The sequence below is a fragment of the Lytechinus variegatus genome, chromosome 13 (assembly GCF_018143015.1).
Source record: "Lytechinus variegatus isolate NC3 chromosome 13, Lvar_3.0, whole genome shotgun sequence".
Taxonomy (NCBI): domain Eukaryota; kingdom Metazoa; phylum Echinodermata; class Echinoidea; order Temnopleuroida; family Toxopneustidae; genus Lytechinus; species Lytechinus variegatus.
Genome location: NC_054752.1, coordinates 6050906 through 6070850, shown reverse-complemented (window position 1 = coordinate 6070850; position 19945 = coordinate 6050906). Strand labels below are relative to the sequence as shown.

The 19945-nt window shown below is 35.2% G+C and overlaps 1 protein-coding gene across 1 annotated transcript in view; it reads right to left on the bottom strand.

Annotated features, from left to right (window-relative positions):
• Window positions 1-5229: 5229 nt before the first annotated feature.
• Window positions 5230-19945, bottom strand: part of LOC121426384 (polypeptide N-acetylgalactosaminyltransferase 13-like) — a 115269-nt gene continuing 100553 nt past the window's right edge. The window contains exons 10-12 of the mRNA XM_041622671.1: window positions 14309-14407; window positions 8845-8985; window positions 5230-7327 (exon numbers count right to left, since the gene is read on the bottom strand). Of these exons, the coding sequence (XP_041478605.1) occupies window positions 7184-7327; window positions 8845-8985; window positions 14309-14407 (384 nt within the window). The 3' untranslated portion in view covers window positions 5230-7183. The remainder of the gene's footprint in view (window positions 7328-8844; window positions 8986-14308; window positions 14408-19945) is intronic.

Below are 19945 nucleotides of genomic sequence, written 5' to 3'. Positions count from 1 at the left end.
TATGATTTTTTTTCCTCCTACACAGACGAATGACGGCCATTGGGCTTGTAATGGTGGAGCAAACAACCGCTGCTTAACTACAGCGTCTATGGAGAAAGGGTGCGCTTTTGCACCCTCCTCGATTAATCCTAAATTTTATCAAATACAAACAGATTTCCACCTTTCTGAAAAATATGTTGGAAAATAGCGAATTTTGATGACAAACAGATCCGGATCAACCAGGTTCTTCAAAGATCCTCGCCAGCTACAGCTCAGCTGTAGCTCCGCTGATGGCAATTGAAGAAGAACCTGGCTGATCCTTATCTATTTGTCATCAAAATTTGCTATTTTTGGGCATATTTTTTTGGAAAGGTGGTATGCTGAATGTATTTAATATAAATTTATCTTTATTTATTTCTTCCCTTTTACCCCGTCAAAAAGCAAAATTTAGGAGTTATCGAGAAGGGTACAAAAGCGCATCCTTACTCCATAGATGCTGTAGTTAAGCGGCGGTTGTTTGCTCCACCATTACGAGCCCAATGGTCGTCATCGGGCTATTGACAGAGGGGATGCCGCGGAGCCAGACGAGGTCTCAGCGGAGCATATCCCTGACAGAAGTAGACCTATTTATCGGTCTCCATATGTACTTTGGTGTTTGGTAAATGAACAGATAGAATATGACAAAGTTTTAATATTTTACATGGAATATACATGTACCATTGTGCATCCTCAATAAGACTGAAGGGATTCTACAGTACTTAGTTCAATTCAAGGTTTTTTTTACTTATTTTGACATTGTACGACTACTATGTCACAATTCAATTTTATGTGCAAAATTTCATTATGGATATTTGGGTAATAACAGTGGGCTTGAGAAATGTTAAGTCAAATCTACTGTCATATGAGTGACCATGTTATCAGTAGCTTTTAACAGTTCCTGTACTTTTTATAACAAACTCTTAGAATTTCTTCAATCTTGTTTGTAATGCACGACTAAATACTTGGAGCGGAAGGAGCATAAAGTTGCAGAGCATGTTGAAATATTTTTTTACTTTCTTTTTCCCTATGAATATTTTTCTTTCTTGTGGACAATACCTATAATAAAAACAGAAAATCAAAATGGGTTGAGTATTTTCATAAATGACTACAGGTTCCTGTAGAAAAGGAAGATAGTTTTCCACCATAAAGGACGCTTTCTTCTACGTGCAGCACTCAATATAGGCTCATTCAAAAATACTTCCTTGCAACTGACAAAAATGCATTTCTTATTCCATAAGGCTTAATACCTAATTTTGTAGCGTAAAAGTAGTTTTCTTGAAGAAAAAATGAACTTAATTCCATTATCATAACATTATAATTCAACAAAGGCAAATTTCCAAGAAAATATCAAACATACATATAGGCATACATATTAGTGACACAAACAAAAAGGGTTTCATAACAATAACATGAATGTCATAAAAAACATTGACGGATTTATATGTAATTTACTCAACCAAATTCCTTCAATTTAGTTAAGTGTTGCAGATATGTGTATTCATAGAGTAAGAGTTACATTACGACAAAAATATAACAAATAACAATTAAGAGCCACTTCATTTCATAATCTTTCAATAGCTAAATATCAGAAAAATAAGTGAAAACTAAATCTGAAAAATTTGAACGTCAAGAACATTTTTCAGACATTGTTTTGTATCAAACAACAGTCCGAAACTATTAAATACAATGTAAAATTAGAGCCTCTTTCATTATCGCAGAAGAGGCAATTAAAAACAAACAAAAAACATTACAAACAAAGCAAGCCATGAGAGAAGAAACAAGTGATTGATTATTAAACCTAATGAAAGAAACTAGAAATATAACACAAAAATACAACAAAATCCTTCGGCCATTTAGAAATTTTGATAAAAATCACATTTATGATTGCTGCATAGTTAATACATTAAGTGTTTATAATTTTTGTACATGCAGTATAATCACTGTCACTCATAATCACACACACGATGTTACATAAAATCCAATAAATATGGAATCCCTCAACCCGCCCTTTGTAGCGTGTTCTACAGATGGCCTCTTACGTTGATAATGTGAATTCCGAGGGCCGGTATTCAATTCAGAGAGCTGATTGCCTAAGTACAATTCTTAGCATTTTACTTGGCTAAGAAGAACACTTATATCCAGGATTCTAAGTATTTATTTGTCAGGGCTAATTTATGGAAATACTTATACATAAACAATGTGACATCACATAGTTTAAAGCCTGTGTATAGCTTTGGTAAAGGGTCAATAATGTGATTGATAATCGAATATCATCTAATATGACAGTCTTACTGAAGCGTAGAGACCGTTAGATATTTTTCCAACTGCACTTCTCTGAGAAAATTTCAAATATTCAAATCTTGGATATATAGCGCCCTCTCTCGGTGATGCTTGTTTCAAATTAAAAAATGGGCATTCAAGCACTTATCTTATAAATTTAGTGATTAGATATCCAAAAGTTACAGACAAAGAACATATCTTGAAAGTTTCAGCCCATTCCATGATTTGGAATAGGATTTAATTGAAAGACAAAAACACACAGATATTTTAATTTGATCGGGTGACCCGATAAAGTTAAATTTCCATGTAAAATCGCAAAATTTATCCTGTAAAACACATTTTCATTTCATATCCTCCACATCATAACTGTTATAGGGCATATCCATTCATATTAGCTAGCAATGAATTGGAATAGTGTTAGGTGCATTTTGGTGGATTTACCAAAACTATACACAAGCTTTAAAGGTAAATGCTAGTTTTGGTAACGATATCAAAACGAGTTCGTACAGAATCCAATGAAATGACCAACAAAGTGTCTGTTTCTATAAATAAAACGTATGTGCCAAAGGATTCTGCAAGAAATTGTGTAATTGCTGAGAAATCAGCAAATAAGCAAAGGATTTGGGTAGAGCATCGGGCCGGACAATCAAAGCAATAATCATACACTGTCCCACATGCGCTTATCTGTGTTGGGGATCTTAAGTCTGAACATTTTTCAGCGTAGATTTCAAGATTTCACAAAGTTCAGTTTATGTAACTGTACCAGATCTAGATCCTCGATGATATACTGACAATTAAGCCTTGTTTTACAGACTTTCTCATGAAACCAGTGTTTACTGCAAATACTGGAATTTCTCTTTAAGTCAAGAAATGCTCAGCACCCTCATTAACAATAGAATAATCCTCTGTGGACAGGGCACTGCTGAGGGCACATTTGACGAGGCAAAATGATAACTGCATGCAAGCTAGACTTCATGGATTTCAGACAGATGGGGGGGGGCTGACTTGGATTTAAAATGCTTAAAATTTTTTAGCTCAATTATCAAACTGAATACTGGCTCAGGTGTTCATTTCAGTCAACTCTCCACAATTTCTGTACCAAATATTTACTCGTTGTGCTTTCAATGAGGCAACTTGTCAAAAGTGAATGCCAGGCAATGCCTGTTAGCAGGAATCCCACTATACAGCCATTATGGCCCGAATTCACAAAGGTGGTTATGAAAACCCATGGTTGAGTCCATGGTTTATGCAGGTTTTCTGTATAAATTGCGCGTATTTTACCACGTATATATAAAAAATTCCAATGCTAATGCGCGCTCTTGTCACAGTGCGCCAAATTGACGCCTGTTGCCATGGTTATCCACGCTATTTTATTCATGAACCCACTGTTTGAAGAGTGGACTATGGATAAAATAGCGTATCTTACCATGGTAACAGACGTCAATTTGGCGCACTTTGACAAAAGCGCTCATCAGCACTGGGCAATTTTTATACACGTGCCCGATACGCCCTAAATTAAGCGTAATTACACAGGAAATCTACATAAACCATGACTCAACCGTGGGTTTTCAAAACCACCTTGGTGAATTTGGGCCTATTCATCTCTATAGCAGCTTTTACACTTTCCTCTTTGGTTAGTCTATGATAAAATGAGAGAATTGGTATTTAATGGAAAGCTTCTTGCAGGTTTCCTGTGGTAAAGATACGGCTCTTTCTTTTTGTCAAGGTGCCTAATTCAAATGATCATTGACTTAAATTTTCCTTTCAACTTTTAAAACATGAGGAACTTTCTATCTATGGGGATGATCAATTCTAGTTCAACATTCGCAGTGGGCAAATTTTGATGAATATTCGTAATTAAAGAGCTAACATTGCTTTGTAAATTCTGTTACTGAAAAATTTAGATGACGGATTCATTACCACCCAGTCACATGTCATGATCTCAGTACTTTTTAACAGATCTTCAAAATTTTTCAACAAACAAGCTTCAAGAGACTGGACCAAACTTTACATAGCTCATCCAAAGTATTATCTGTCGGTCTAGAAATGCCAGATTTTCCTTATACCTTGACTAGGTTTTCTCCTAACGTTCACTTAGCATACCTGTCTAATGGCGAATCCCTAACAGCCAATCGCCTGCCATGATATCAGTAGCTGTTAACAGTATTTTGTCATTTTCAAACATAACTAATAAAATCCTTATCTGTCCATGCCGAAAGGCCAGTTTATCTCTTTATCTTCACTACGCATTTTCTGTAAAATGTGTACAATGCTTTACCAGTGAATTAAAGATAAATTAAGTATTGGTAACGATCTCAAAATGACTTTTTACAGAATCTAATATAATGACCACCCAAGTGTCTGTTTGTATGAATAAAAATATGAATAAAAATATGTGCCAAGGATTCTGGAAGGAATTGTGTAATTGCTGAGAAATCAGCAAAATAAGCGCGGATACGGTCACTTCCGTCGGGTCTTTACTCTAGCAATAATACACTATCCCACGTGTGCCTATTTGAGTTGGTGATCTTCAGTGTGAACATTTTTCAGCGTAGATTTCAAGATTTCACAAAGTTCAGTTTATGTAACTTTACCAGATCTAGATCCTCGATGATATACTGACAATTGAGCCTGGTTTTATAGACTTTCTCATGAAATCAGTGTTTACTGCAACTACTGGCATTTCTCTTTAAAACTATTTACCAACGAAGACCATGCTACTTGTCTCCAAATGGCACTATTCATGCACAGGTTATTTCCACTGTTCCTTTGTTTTTCAAATCAAAAGATCGCTTTATCGATATGCAAGTGGAACAGGGGAAAAAAACGAGGTAGAGGAGGAAAAAGATGTCCAATGTCTAATATCAAATCTTGGAAGGCATTCTCTCCGATGGTCCAATTAGCATGGGCTCTCTTGTTTTTTTCACTGGAACATTATTCTCATCAGATAACATCCTAAAAGGAGATTTCTTATCTGGGTCTCATAAAACGCTTCCGGATCCATTGCGGGACTGAACGATCTCTTGATTCCGGACTTTCCGCATTTACATGTACGTCGGGAATACTCTCTACAATTCCACCAATTCCTTTGCAACTGCAAGTCATATCACAATGGAGAGCTGATAGGCTCTTGTCGAAAGTTGGTGGACCGGGTCAGCATCGGAATCTCTTGACTCGGGACAACGACATATTTGCAATTGTTCGTCCGGTGCAATTCTTTGACGATCTGCTGGCCCAGTCCACCAACTTTCAACGAAAGCCTTTCAGATCTCCCATTTTGATTTTAATTGCATTTTCAAAGAAAACGGTGCGTTGTTGAGAGTTTCCTCCAAGTAAGTGCGGAAAGTCGCTATTATTTCCTATCCGTGGTACAAACGGACAGCACAATCAATCAATAACTATCAATCAGAGCCCTGAAACCTGTATAAACATAAACCTTAGCGATTGATATTGAGGATGAATTAGGTAGGATTAGTTGCATTACTTAATGTATAAAAAAAATCAGCCTATCAAGGTTTGAGGTGATTTTATAGTACTCTATTCATCTCCCACAAACAATGATGCAAAATACTTATATAAAACAAGAAAGGTCATGAAAAAATCAACCAAAATGGTTATAATGATGATCAATCGATTCTCAAAAGACAAATGAAAGTAATTAAATGGACAAGGACAGATAGAAAAAATTCATGAGAGTTGACGAAAATCATGAATTATTACAAAATCTTCATGATTATCCCTTCTTTATCAATGACTTCTATAGTAACAGAACATTAATAACATCATGTGTCAGATCATCAACCCATTGGCTACTGGTCGAGTTGGCAGTGGGTTAACCTGTACACTAATGAATTCTATTTTCATAGGATTTATACAGGAACCATATGGTTCCAGGGGTCAATGGGTTAAGCTGTTGATTACAGAATTCTGTAGTTCCCATTGGCTTTTTAAAAGGACCATATGGTTCCAGAGGTCAATGGATTAAGCTTTTGATTACAGAATTCTGTAGTTCCCATAGGCTTTTTAAAAGGACCATATGGTTCCAAAAGGCAATGGGTTAAGCTGCTGATTACAGAATTCTGTAGCTCCCGTTGGCTTTTTAAAAGGACCATATGGTTCCAGTAGGTAATGGGTTAAGCTGTTGATTACAGAATTCTGTAATCAATAGCTTAACCCATTACCTTCTGCTTAACCCATTACCTACTACTGTTAGTTCCCAAAGGCTTTGGGCATGGACCATACTTTCCTGTAAGTAATGGATCCATTTCTCTCATCTTAATTCTAATCATTGTTATTCCTACAAGACACAATAAAAACCAACTCCACGAGGCTGAGATCATTTATCAGTACATCATCCCAATTATTTCCTGTGCTATGAATAGAAAAAGGATCGGAGAGCATCTCTCCTTGCTATCAGGTGGGCGGAATCAGTCCATACAGGTCCCAGTAACCCATAGACAATTAATGCGTTATTGTCATCTCATAAAAGCCAAAGCCACTGTCTCACGTTCGTTGGTGATCTGCAGCTGGCGCATCTCTGACAACAATGTTTATGTACACTCCTATATCCTCTGAGGGAGGGCGCTATTACGTTACGTCATGACGTCAAATGCATAAGTCTATGGTGTCCTCTCACTTCTAGTCACGTGTAGTACATAGATTAGTCAGTTACTGGACTCACAGATTCGAATATAACTACAGGGGCCCATAACACAAAGATTTAGAAGATTTTTCTCTGATTGATTGCATTGACTACAGTGTACAAGTAATCGTGAAAATCAAGTTTACGATTAATTGCTATCCTTTGTGTTATGGGAACCTGTTGATCCTCAAAGGCAAGAAAAGTTCATTCAACTCTTTCTCCAAGAGCTGAGAGTAGGCGGGGCTACCGCCCAGACGTCATGGAGATGTCAATCAACTCCCACTGTTGCCCCGGTGACCCATTGCACTTGGCGACGCTGGGCGTGTCCTTCCCGCCACTGGCTTTTTCTAAACATAACCCACTGGGACTGTGGACAAAAGATTTGGCCTGCAAAAAGAGAGGGGGGAAAAATGAAATACAAAATTTTACCAAAGTTGCAAAAAACATTGAAATCAAAAGGTGTAAGATTAAAACTGTTGCTAATTGTATAAAGCATATAGATTTATAATATCTAATTGTCAATTTTACCAACATATCAATAAAGCTGGCTCAATCTGGTATACAACTTACATTTAAAGCTTCACTTTGGATTATTCTTATTCAAACATGCTCACCACTGCTTGCAAGAGTTTAAGAGCAAAGACTCAGATTATTAGTACTGATATATTTACAAAACCCATGAAATAATATCCTTTGGCAGTACAAATTAAGCACAACACATTCCACATAAGTAAAACAAGGATATACTGCACATTAAAAACTCCCAATACATATTTCAATTAGGCTCAACTAAGTGTACATTCAGTGTTTTTCCCCCTCTTCACATAATGCATTTTTTATGAACCTCTGGCAAAAAAGGAGTTTACATGTTATCAAAATCCAGCTTTACATAACATTTCCAAGTCATAGAATAGGGATGCCAGTTGGAATTGATCAGAGGGCCTGAAAATCACCTAGAACACAATATTTTGTACACAAAAATGCTAAAACTACCTGAATTCAGGCTTTTGCCTGAAAACTGGCATCCCAGCATAGAATTCCCCCGCAAAGCAAATCAATCGTGAGATCAGATTCAGTGCACTGTAGCATCCAATAATACAGATTTCAGTTCACTTTAAAGAGCTAAAAAAGGGGAAAGTCCCTACTTTTGCTACATGAAAAACAACCAATAGGATAGTTTCACAGAGGGCCTAGTCTGGCTAATGTAGCGATGCAAGAAATCTGTATTCATTGCAAGTCTGTTTTCATTCCTACAATCAATCACAAGTCTATTGATTGATTGCAAATATGTACAAAATATAAATACATTATACTAAAGGGGTACGCCAGGCTGAAATAATATGATTTGAACAGAAAATTCAGACAAACACTGAAAATTTGAGCAAAATCGGACAAGAAATAACAAAATTTTACATTTTATAGATTTGCATTATTTCAGTCTTCATGAATATTTACTTATTAAATCTATGATGTCATTCCCTCTTTGTTCTTTTGTATTTTATTACATGAAATTATGTTCATTCAAATTTTGTCCCTAATAATAAAAGAATTGGATTGACAACTTATTCATTGCAACTTATTTCATTATCAGGGAGATATACCATACATGTACCCACAATGTCTGAAAATATGAAATAATAATATCATGTAAAAACATAAAAGGAAAAGTGTGGACATGACATCATCGGCCCAGCTAATGAATATTCATGAAGATGTGCACATTACTGTTATCACAAAATATCGCTATAATGTAAATTCATTTGTCATTTGTTACCAGATCTGGGTGAAATTTTCAGCACTTTGCTCACTAAATATTACTTTATTTATTGAAATTTAATTGATTTCACCCCAAAGTACACCTTTAATACTATCACATAAAAAAAAACAATTGTAACGGTACTTACATCTTCTTTATAAAGCCACTCCTGGTTGCCATGTTTACCATGGCATTTAATCATAACAACGTCTTTATAATGAGAATTGGCTGAGGCATCTAAACATAGATCATCATGCTTGATCTCATTCTGTTTAGTGAGGGCAAATATCTGGGAAGAAAACAGGGAAAAACACATTATTTACTTTGTATTATATATTTTTATTATTTACACATATGACATCCGGTTGAAGAAGACCCACTAAGGGTAAGTCCTTGAAGTTACAAGCATGCACATTCTGATTATTAAAACAGGAAAGGCAACCCAACTGTAAGTTCCCATAATTTACTTTCAGAGTGCAAGAATTCCAACGATCTTGTAAAAATCCATGCCAAAGTTCTTGTAAGTTTGACGAGTACCTACTATTTTCTTTTGTGAATATTACAAAAAAAATGTTCACATTGGCAAAAATACGGTATTTTCTGATCTGGGTAGAACAAGATAAATTTCCCATAAAAAAAATACCTGGTATTCTTCAACTCAGAGTCAGTCTGAATATGCCTGTAGAAAATTTTTATTTCTCTCTGGCAAAATTTCATCAACAATTTAAATGTTTGTTGTACATGCACTGTACATGCTGGCAAATTCAAACATACAATATCTTTCGCATCCTACCGGGTACCCATTTAGCACCTGGGTTGAGAGTGGCAAAGTGTGGATGAATGCCTTGCCAAAGGACGCGAGACCGCGGTGGGATTCGAACACACAACCCTCTGTTTACAAGGCGAGAGTCAGAACCACTACACCACGGCTCTTCCACTTATACAATTTAGTAGCAATACATGCCTACTCCCCAATTAAAAGTCAGTATAAATATTTTTCAGTTATCAAATATGATGCTGACAGGCAGGCATAAAGTATACACACATGTACTGCTCCTCTAAATTTCCAAAATATGCAAGAAATTCAATTCACTTTGCATGCATGCATGAATGCAACTAATGCTGGGATATTTGAAGATTTTACTGTAAAGTTAACTGCCGATATGAGAGAAAAAAGGAACGTGGCCGGCACGAAAACCAAGAAGCAAATGAAAAGGACGTCAAAAACTTTAGCACTCTAGAAATATAGCAGTGCTCTAGAATGGAAGAGATTATAGTGGATATATTGGATAAAGTGATGATGCAATCTGCCAATATCTGATTCCAGTTGCAATAGTAACTTTGCCAAAAGTTCATAAATCTCCATACTGTTCCAGCTAGAAAAATCATTTTTGTCTCAAGCTCACTTTAATCCCCTGATAAACTTAAGCAGAGCTCCTAATATGGATTTTAATTTTTTTCCATTTTCATACATTTCTATTTATTTATTTATCTATTTATTTATTTATTCAACTATCTATCTATCTATTCATTAATCAATTAATTAATTAATTAATTTATTTATTTATTTATTTATTCACTTATCTATTTATTTGATTATTTATTTAATTATTCATTTATTCACTCATTCATATATTTATTTATATTTCCTTACTTTCATTTGTTTATTTATTTTATTATCATTTTTTTCTTTGGGTCAGTGATTAGATTCCTATATAAATATATATATATTTGAAACAGTTCTTCTATTTAACAGATTAAGAATGACACCATAACTTTGTTTTATGTGTCTTCTCCTTAAAAAATAAAATCTAAAGAAATAAAAATTAAACTTTTTTTTTTAATTTAGCTCTATTCTTTCAATCAGATTAATTTAATTTTATTCAGTAGGGGGTTGTGGGAGGGAGCGACATCTGAATTTGAATTTTTGAATTCAAAAATACACATGTAAACATGCATGCCCAGTAGAAAAGCCCAAGTTTCGTTGTTCACGATATGCAAATTCTTGAGTTCAGAAATAAACATGTATCCCAAATACACTGTTGTAGAAAAGCCCAAGTTTTGTTGTTCACGATATGCAAATTCTTGAGTTCAGAAATAAACATGTATCCCCAATACAATGTTGTAGAAAAGCCCAAGTTTTGTTGTTCACGATATGCAAATTCTTGAGTTCAGAAATAAACATGTATCCCCAATACACTGTTGTAGAAAAGCCCAAGTTTTGTTGTTCACGATATGCAAATTCTTGAGTTCAGAAATAAACATGTATCCCCAATACACTGTTGTTGAAAAGCCCCTGTTTTATTGTTCACGATATGCAAATTCTTGAGTTCAGAAATAAACATGTATCCCCAATACAATGTTGTAGAAAAGCCCAAGTTTTGTTGTTCAAGATATTTAAATTCTTTGTACTCCTGAAATCTGGCTTCCTATTGACAAGGTCTCATCACTGTCCATGTTATGGATTCTTATCATTCTTGCCACATAGGAGAGTAGCCTTCGAGATCTGTAAAATACTATGTCAACATTGCCGAAATATGAATAAAAAAAGTATTGCCAATTTGAAGTCATTAAACAATAAATGAAGACCCAAATACATGTTCAAAATAATACCACCATGTTTATATATAGCGCATATCACTGCCAAATGCGCTTAATTGGATATCATTACCCTGGCTTTAGCCTCGCAGCCTTTTACAGCGCGTTGGCATTTCAAGGAATAAATTCCTGCCAGGTACCCATTTACCTCACCCGGATCGAGTGCAGCACAATGTTGATCAATTTCTTGCCGAAGGAAATTACGCCATGGCTGGGATTCGAACCCACGACCTCTGTTTCAAAGTCCGAAGACTAATCCACTGGGCCACAACGCTCCACACGTTCATATAGCTTTCTATCAGGCACCATGCATTCCACTACCCATGCACTATTATTTGTTTTTTTATTATGCCATCTTGGCTGGTGGTATATTGTTTACCGCTGTGTTATAGTACTGTGTTAACTCCTGCAAGCAAATATGAACACACACAATACAAAATACATTATGAATGAACAAAACAAAACAATGAATTAAGAAAACAAAATAAGACAAAATGTACAAAATGCATGGTACACAGTTCGGAAAATATTTGTTAGACCACTTTCCTAATAAAATCCCATAGGTAACATTCTATTTAAGACAACATATTTCCTTTTGGATTCTCTCATTCTGATATAAATTTTTAAATTAATGAAATACCTGAATTCTCCTGAATCCTATTACAGTGAACCGGGGGGGGGGGGTTAAACTCTGGGGCCCTGTTTCAAAAAACTTTTTATAATAATGTATTTGCAATAGCAACTTTAAGCAAATGAAAATCATTCGATTTGATTGGCTGACAGTGAACTTGTTACAGAAATTTTTACATTTGTTACAATAACAAGTCATTGTGAAGCAGGAACCCTTGGACATTGGCCAACCTGCATGAATAGCTTTGAATGCCTCCCATAAGACCACTTTGGCCCGTATTCTGAACTCGGGTTTAAATTAAACCCTGGTTTAAAGTTGTGGTTTAACTTAACTATAGATAGCCAGTTGGGTCACAAATCCCTAACAGTACACAATCCATTTATTAAATCATATGACACCCAAATTGTTCATAACTGTCTGGGAATGATAACTGAAGTATTTGTCTTCATTACGAAAGCCAAAGGCAACAAAATATTAAGTAAACATAAGAAATATACAATATAAACAGATTTTTTTTTTATTTTGGCTCCCCATAATTTTAGCACAGAGTAAGACCATTAATAGTCTGAGTTAAACTTGATTTCAGAATACAGCCCCATGAGTTCTATTTTACAAAAACTTATCATATGCTAGGATTCTATGGCAAAGCAGCTCTCAGCCAATCAATAGCACCATATCAGGAGCTAACAGTGTAGCTTATAGATGTTTTCCATTAATAACAAGTTTTATGAAACAGGGACCAATACAGTGACAGTACATATCTGGTATCTGTCAATGGTGACATAAAATGACAAAAGGGGATAAAATGTGTTTACCTGCAGAACTCAGACCTCAGATAAACACCCCAGCTCATAAATAAATAAAACTTCATGGCCCGTATTCTGAAGTCAGGTTTAACTTAGACCACAGTCTGGTCTAACTCTGTGCTAAAATTATGGGGAGCCCAAAATTCAAAAGTTCTATTTATATTGTATATTTTTTTATTTTTACTATATTGTTTCCTTTTGCTGTCATAATGAAGAAAATACTTTAGTTATCATTTCTGGACAATTATGAACAATTTGGGTGTCATACGAGTTGATAAATGGATTGTGTACTGCTAGGGATTTGTGCCCCAATTGGCTATCCATAGTTAAACCACAACTTTGAACCAGGGTTTTCTAAGTTCAGAATACGGGCCAATGACTTTTCTGGTGTTTTTCAAATGCAGGATACATGACATGGGGGATATTGCTGAAAGAGTTGCAGTGGAAATCGACAACACAAATCAAACACGGTATGATTTTTGACCAATCAGAGGTCTGTATTTGATATCATATGGACCCCATGGAAGAACAGTATAGTCATGTCCACTAAACTGAAAATGGGCAATCCATCTGTTTTGCTTTTTTTTTTTATCCGGAAAATAAATACTATACTATACTATATCAGTGCTCAAGTTTTAAAGATGCATTCAAATGTATTCAAATCTTTCTTGGGCCCGTTCCGTTGCATAAAACCTTTTTACCTGAGAAAACTCAGGTTGTTTTTACCAGAGTTTTTGCCCTGTGTTAAAGTCAATGGCAGAAATCAGACTAACCTTACATGTAGTTTTTTCAAAATCTAAATCATGCTTTTGGACAATCTTATTTAAATTCCACGCCTACCTTCAGAAAACACCCTCTTTCCGTTTTTTTGTTATCATGGATGCTGACGATGAGTTTCCCTTGTTTGTGTTAGTAGTGGAAAATCTTGTGAATTTGTGTGTAATTTCAGAGCTGCCAACCAGAATCAAGACTATTTCAACATATGAAAAGACGAAAATCGGTATTTTCAAAGAAATACCCTCTACAGGACAACACAAAAAAATTTAACTTCAGAAATCCATATTTCAGAAATATGGAACCATCAATATTTTCTCCTTTTTCAGTACTTTATGCTGAAATCTGTACTAATCGGCAGCTGCGTAATTTGCATCATTTTATCAAGTGGAATGAATAAATCTTGAATTTGGAAGTGACCCCTGACCCTTACCCCCTTCCCCTGGAGGTTAATGGAGGTTGATAATAATAACAATAATAATATACCCAGTAAGCATATTTACCCAGGGTAGCCACTTCAGTTTCAAAAACTGTTCTACCAGTGGGCCCTGCTTTTATTATTACCCCGGCTTTAGCTGAGCTGCCTAGGCGCCCAAGCATTCAAGGAATTTCTTCCTGCCGGGTACCCATTCACCTCATCTGGGTTGAGTGCAGCACCATGTGGATGAGTTTCTTGCTGAAGGAAATTACGCCATGGCTGGGATTCAAACCCACGACCCTCTGTTTCAAAGTCAGAAGACTAATCCACTGGGCCACAACGCTCCACGTCGATCCATGCCATTGAATGCCCTTGTGTGACTCACCTGGTTACCCCCTTGACCATGGCATGAGAAGATTCCCACCTTCTCGTTCTCCTTCCTCCCCATATTATCTAGGCACTTATGAGTTTCTATATTACGGATCTGCAGAAAAGAAATGAAAAAAAAACATACATTTGAATTAGAAAGTGATATTTAAATATAAACAGGTCTCAATGTAAAAGCCACTTCCATATTTTTACATTTTTGTTAGTAGTAAAGCAATTATGAGGCACTTATGAGTTTCGATATTGCGGATCTGCAGAAAAAAAATCAAAAAAATTTATAAATTTCAATTAGAAATAATAATACGAGGTTGCTTGTATAGCGCATATCACTACCCATGGGTGTCTCTATGCGCTTCATAGAAAAATAGACAAAGAAGAGAGAGGATTGAAGCTATTATGTAGACTGTCTCAATCATAAAACTGCTCAAACAAACAAATACGTTTTGAGGCGACTTTTGAATGCAGAGCATGTAGATGCCTCCTTAATGGAAGAAGGGATCGTATTCCAAAGTTTTGGGGCAGCATGACAAAATGATCTCTCTCCATAGAACGTGGTCTGAAAAACCGGACACTTAAGCAGATATCTCTGAGACGGATTACGTGAAGGGACATATCTTATTAATTTCTCACTGAGATATTCAGGGGCCAAGGAATTAAAGTTCAAGTCCACCCCAGAAAAATGTTGATTTGAATAAATAGAGAAAAATCAAACTAGCATAACGCTGAAAATTTCATCAAAATCGGATTTAAAATAAGTTATAGCATTTAAAAGTTTCGCTATTTTCACAAAACAGTGATATGCACAACTCGGTGACATGCAAATGTGTCAGTTGATGATGTCCATCACTCACTATTTCTTTTGTTTTTTAATTTTTTGAATTATACAATATTTCATTTTTTACAGATTTGACAATGAGGAACAACTTGACTGAATCATATAGTATGAAACAATGCTCATTCCATATGTTCATGGAGGAATTAATCTTTAACTTGTCAATGAGGAGAAAATTAGAATATTTCATATTTTATATAATAAAATACAAAAGAAAAAGTGAGTGAATGATGTCATCAGTCTTCTCATTTGCATAGTGACCAGGATGTGCATATACCTGTTTTGTGAAATTAAGCAAAAATTTAAAATGGCACAACTTCTTATTTTAAATCCTATTTTGATGAAATTTTCAGTGTTATGCTTGTTGGATTTTTTCTTTTTATTCAAATCAACTTTTTGTTGGGGTGGACTTGACCTTTAAGACATTGATAGGTAAGTAACAGTTGCTTAAGTTTATATGTGATTTGATCGGACGCCAGTGTAACTGTTTCAGGACAGGTGTTATGGGAGAATACTTCTTTAATAGTTCGGGTTAGAAAGTGATATTTAAATATAAACAGGTCCCAATGTCAAATGCCACTTCCATGTTTTTACATAAATTTTTGTTAGTAGTAGAGCAATTATGAGGCATTTATGAGTTTCCATATTGCAGATCTGCAGAAAAGAAATGAAAAATACATAAAAAATGTAAATTACAAAGCGATACATAATATAAACAGGTCCTGTTGTAAGGTGCAATTACTATAGTACTTTTACACTTTTGTTTGTAGTAAGCAATTATGAGGTACTTATGAGTTTCGATATTGCGGATCTGCAGAAAAGAAATTTAAAAATACATAAAAAATGTAAATTACAAAGCGATATATAATATAAACAGGTCCTGTTGTAAGGTGCAATTACTACAGTACTTTTACACTTTTGTTTGTAGTAAGCAATTATAAGGTACTTATGAGTTTCTATAATATGGATCTGCAGACAAGAAGATATAAAAAATACACATATTTCAATTACAAAGTGATATTTCAATAAAAATAGGTCCTGTTATAAAGCGCAACTACGATACTTTTACATTTTTTGTTAGAAGTACAGCGATATTTCAGTTTATGGTGTTCTCTAACCCCCTAAAAGATAAAAGAGACCTACAAAAAGAGAATGAACATTAGTAATACTCTATTGTACTGAATATTTAATACCATATCATTATCTTAGTCACCTCACCTGGGCCAAGTGCAGCTTTGTGTGGATACATTTCTTGAGGAAGAAAAATATTGCCCGAAGTAGAAGATTTCATCATATGGAATATGAAATCAAATAAAACCAAACCTCAACTGAGGTATCTAACTTAAGCAATACAAAAAGTGATGAACAAAATAGGGCAACATCTTAAGCATGAATGCCAAAGATTAAGAAAAATAAGAGACAGACAAATGATTTAAAAAAAATCATGTCAATTATTGAAGATTCACTTGATATTATAATTAACTGCAGTGTCCGTTTCGATACAATATGATTATCATTAACAATGCTGTGGGAGGGAGAATAATCAAACTGGATAATATCCGTCATCATGGATTAAGCCCAATTAGAAGTATGCATCAATTAAAGATTAAGACCAAGGCCCCGTCTTACAGGGAATTGCAATTGATCCGATCAACCACAACTATGGATGGCCAGCAACGTCAACATCTAAAATGAAAATTTCTTCAAAATATTTTCTAGATGTGATGTATATTCATCATTTCTCTGACAATTCAGTGTGCTTCTCTTTGCTAGGACATTGTGCAAATTTGCACAAAGTTCCATACAACTGAGATTGATCGAATCAATAGACCAGTTCGTAGTTGCTTCATGGACAATTTTGGTCAAATTACCTTTCATTTCTTTCATTATGATAGGCAGATTTCAAAGCAAGATATTATGCAAGCTTGCCTTACATAGCAGGATGAAGAAATTGAATAGACCAGGTGCCTAGAATAGCACACCAATGAACACTCTATGAAGGTATTTGTTGCATTCCTCCTTTGAATGCATATCATAGCATGTTGCGCAATGTACTTGGCAAACTGTGAAATACCAGTCGTCCGTAAACGTATTGTTGTTTTTTTGTGGATGTTAATGAAAACCACATTTCAAAAGAATATATGAATAATCGAGACATCTAAGTTGGTGCTTATCTCATTAGATCTTAAACCACCATGTCACTTTAGTACAAATGACCTTCCTCTGACCATGCGTAGAATCTTTTGATCATGTGCAGAAAGGAATTATGACCTGGCTTATTGGAACTCTTTGTAAGATAGGGCCCTGGGTCCCCTTAGCATAAAGCTTAGCAATAAGCCAGTTCGTAGTTCCTTTCTGCGCATGATCAAAAGATTCTACGCATGATCAGTGGAAGGTCATTTGTACTAAAGTGACGTGGTGGTTTAAAATCTAATGAGATAAGCATCAATGTTGTCTTGATTATTCATATATTCTTTTGAATTGTGGTTTTCATTTACATCCACAAAAAAAAACAATGCGTCCATGAACGACTGGTATTTCACAGTTTGCCAAGTACATTGTGCAACATGCTATGATACGCATTCAAAGTAGGAATGCAACAAATACCTTCATAAAGTGTTCATTGGTGTGCTATTCTCGTCACCTAGTCTATTCAATTTCTTCATCCTGCTATGTAAGGCAAGCTTACGTAATATCTTGCTTTGAAATTAGCCTATCATAATGTAAGAAATGAAAGGTTATTTGACAAAAATTGTCCACAAAGTAACTACGAACTGGTCTATTGACCATGCACAATATTGATCATGCGACCAATTATAGAAATCACCCCACAATCGATCACTATGTGTTTCGTGTTAACTGGGCCCTGACGTCAAGAAATCCTAATCACTTGTATGAGCCAATTAAGGAAAGTCTCAATTAGTGTACCAAAAAAGTACATGTACATGTACCAATTAGTTTAGCAAAAAAAGTAAATTGTGTCCGACAACAATACTCCATTAATCTTTATGGAACAACTTATGACTGATTAGCAATTCTAGACCTCTACTTGTGACACGAATATTGAGTTTAAAATTATCAAAAAATTTACACAATACACTTTAATATGACAATTTTACATTTTTTGCTAGTATCAGAGCAACCAAAACCTTGAGAATTTTATAATAAAAGTTGGATTTTATTAAAAAAGAAACCCATGAAAAATCTTCAGATATGTGTCAAGAATACGACTGATATCAAAAAGACCGATTCATGCAACTGAATCTTTTCCGGTTTCATTTTGCATTCATCGTTTTTTGTAGAATGTTCTAAAAAGTGGGAATGCCAAGAACCCTACTCACTACTGTGAAGAACAAGCTCACTTACATATTATTGTAATCTTAACTAGACTTTATTCTCCTTATAATAGAGAGATTGACATTCTCGATTACATTTGTGTTTGGACAGAAATGTGGATCTCGAAATTAGATCTACATCTAAAAACTGTGCGCTACTTTATTGGCCCTGTTCATATTCACACTGGAAACATCTTTAAATTATCTGATTATGTGTTGACCATTTCCCATAAGAAAACCATGTTCATACAAGCAGCAAGATGGTGAAAATACTGCATTGCCATGAAACTGTGAGCTACTTCATTGGCCCTATCCACACTCAGACCGGAAACATCTATCTAACCTTAATATCTGATTATGTGCTGACCATTTTTCATAAGAAAACCCTGTTCATACAAGCAGTGAGATGGTGAAAATACTGCATTGCCTAAAACTGTGAGCTACTTCATTGGCCCTATCCACACTCAGACCGGAAACATCTATCTAACCTTAATATCTGATTATGTGCTGACCATTTTTCATAAGAAAACCCTGTTCATACAAGCAGTGAGATGGTGAAAATACTGCATTGCCGAGAAACTGTGAGCTACTTCATTGGCCCTATCCACACTCAGACTGGAAACGTCTATTCAACTTTAAAATCTGATTATGTGCTGACCATTTCCCATAAGAAAACCATGTTCATGCAAGCAGCAAGACGGTGAAAATACTGCATAGGCTATAAACTGTGGGCTACTTCATGGGCCCTATCCACACTCAGACCAGAAACGTCTATTTAATTTTATTATCTGATTATGTGCTGACAATTTTTCATAAGAAAACCCTGTTCATACAAGCAATGAGATGGTGAAAATACTGCATTGCCGAGAAACTGTGAGCTACTTCATGGGCCCTATTCACAATCAGACTGGAAACGTCTACATAAATTATCCAATTATCTGCTGGTAATATTGTATATGAAAATGATTAAACAAGAAATTGAATGGAATATTCCTATGATGACTATCATCTTTGGACAGTAGAATGTTTCATGTTTCAATGCTCACTTCAAACGTTTCATTCCTATACGTACAGTGTACATTGTATCACCAGCCAATCATAAAGGCCACCACGCACCTTACGACGGCCTTCGATCCGATTTTGGAACAAATCACATTTTGCTATTTTTCTGAGAATATGAATGGAACATGTCATTTTATTGCAGGTTGAAATTAATTGAAAGAATACTATTATAACCACTTTGAAAGAATGCAAGCCTTTATTTTGGAGTAAAGGCCAATTAATACCCCTTTCATAAACCCACTTACTATGAATTAGGCGGATAATAGCAGCATAATTTGGTCGTAAAATTGGAGGAGGACAAGAGTTATCCGCATTACTCTGATGCTGCTATTATCCGCATAATAGCGGCATCGGGATAAGATTTTGAGTTTATGAACGCATTTCCAAATAATGCGGATAATTGCCA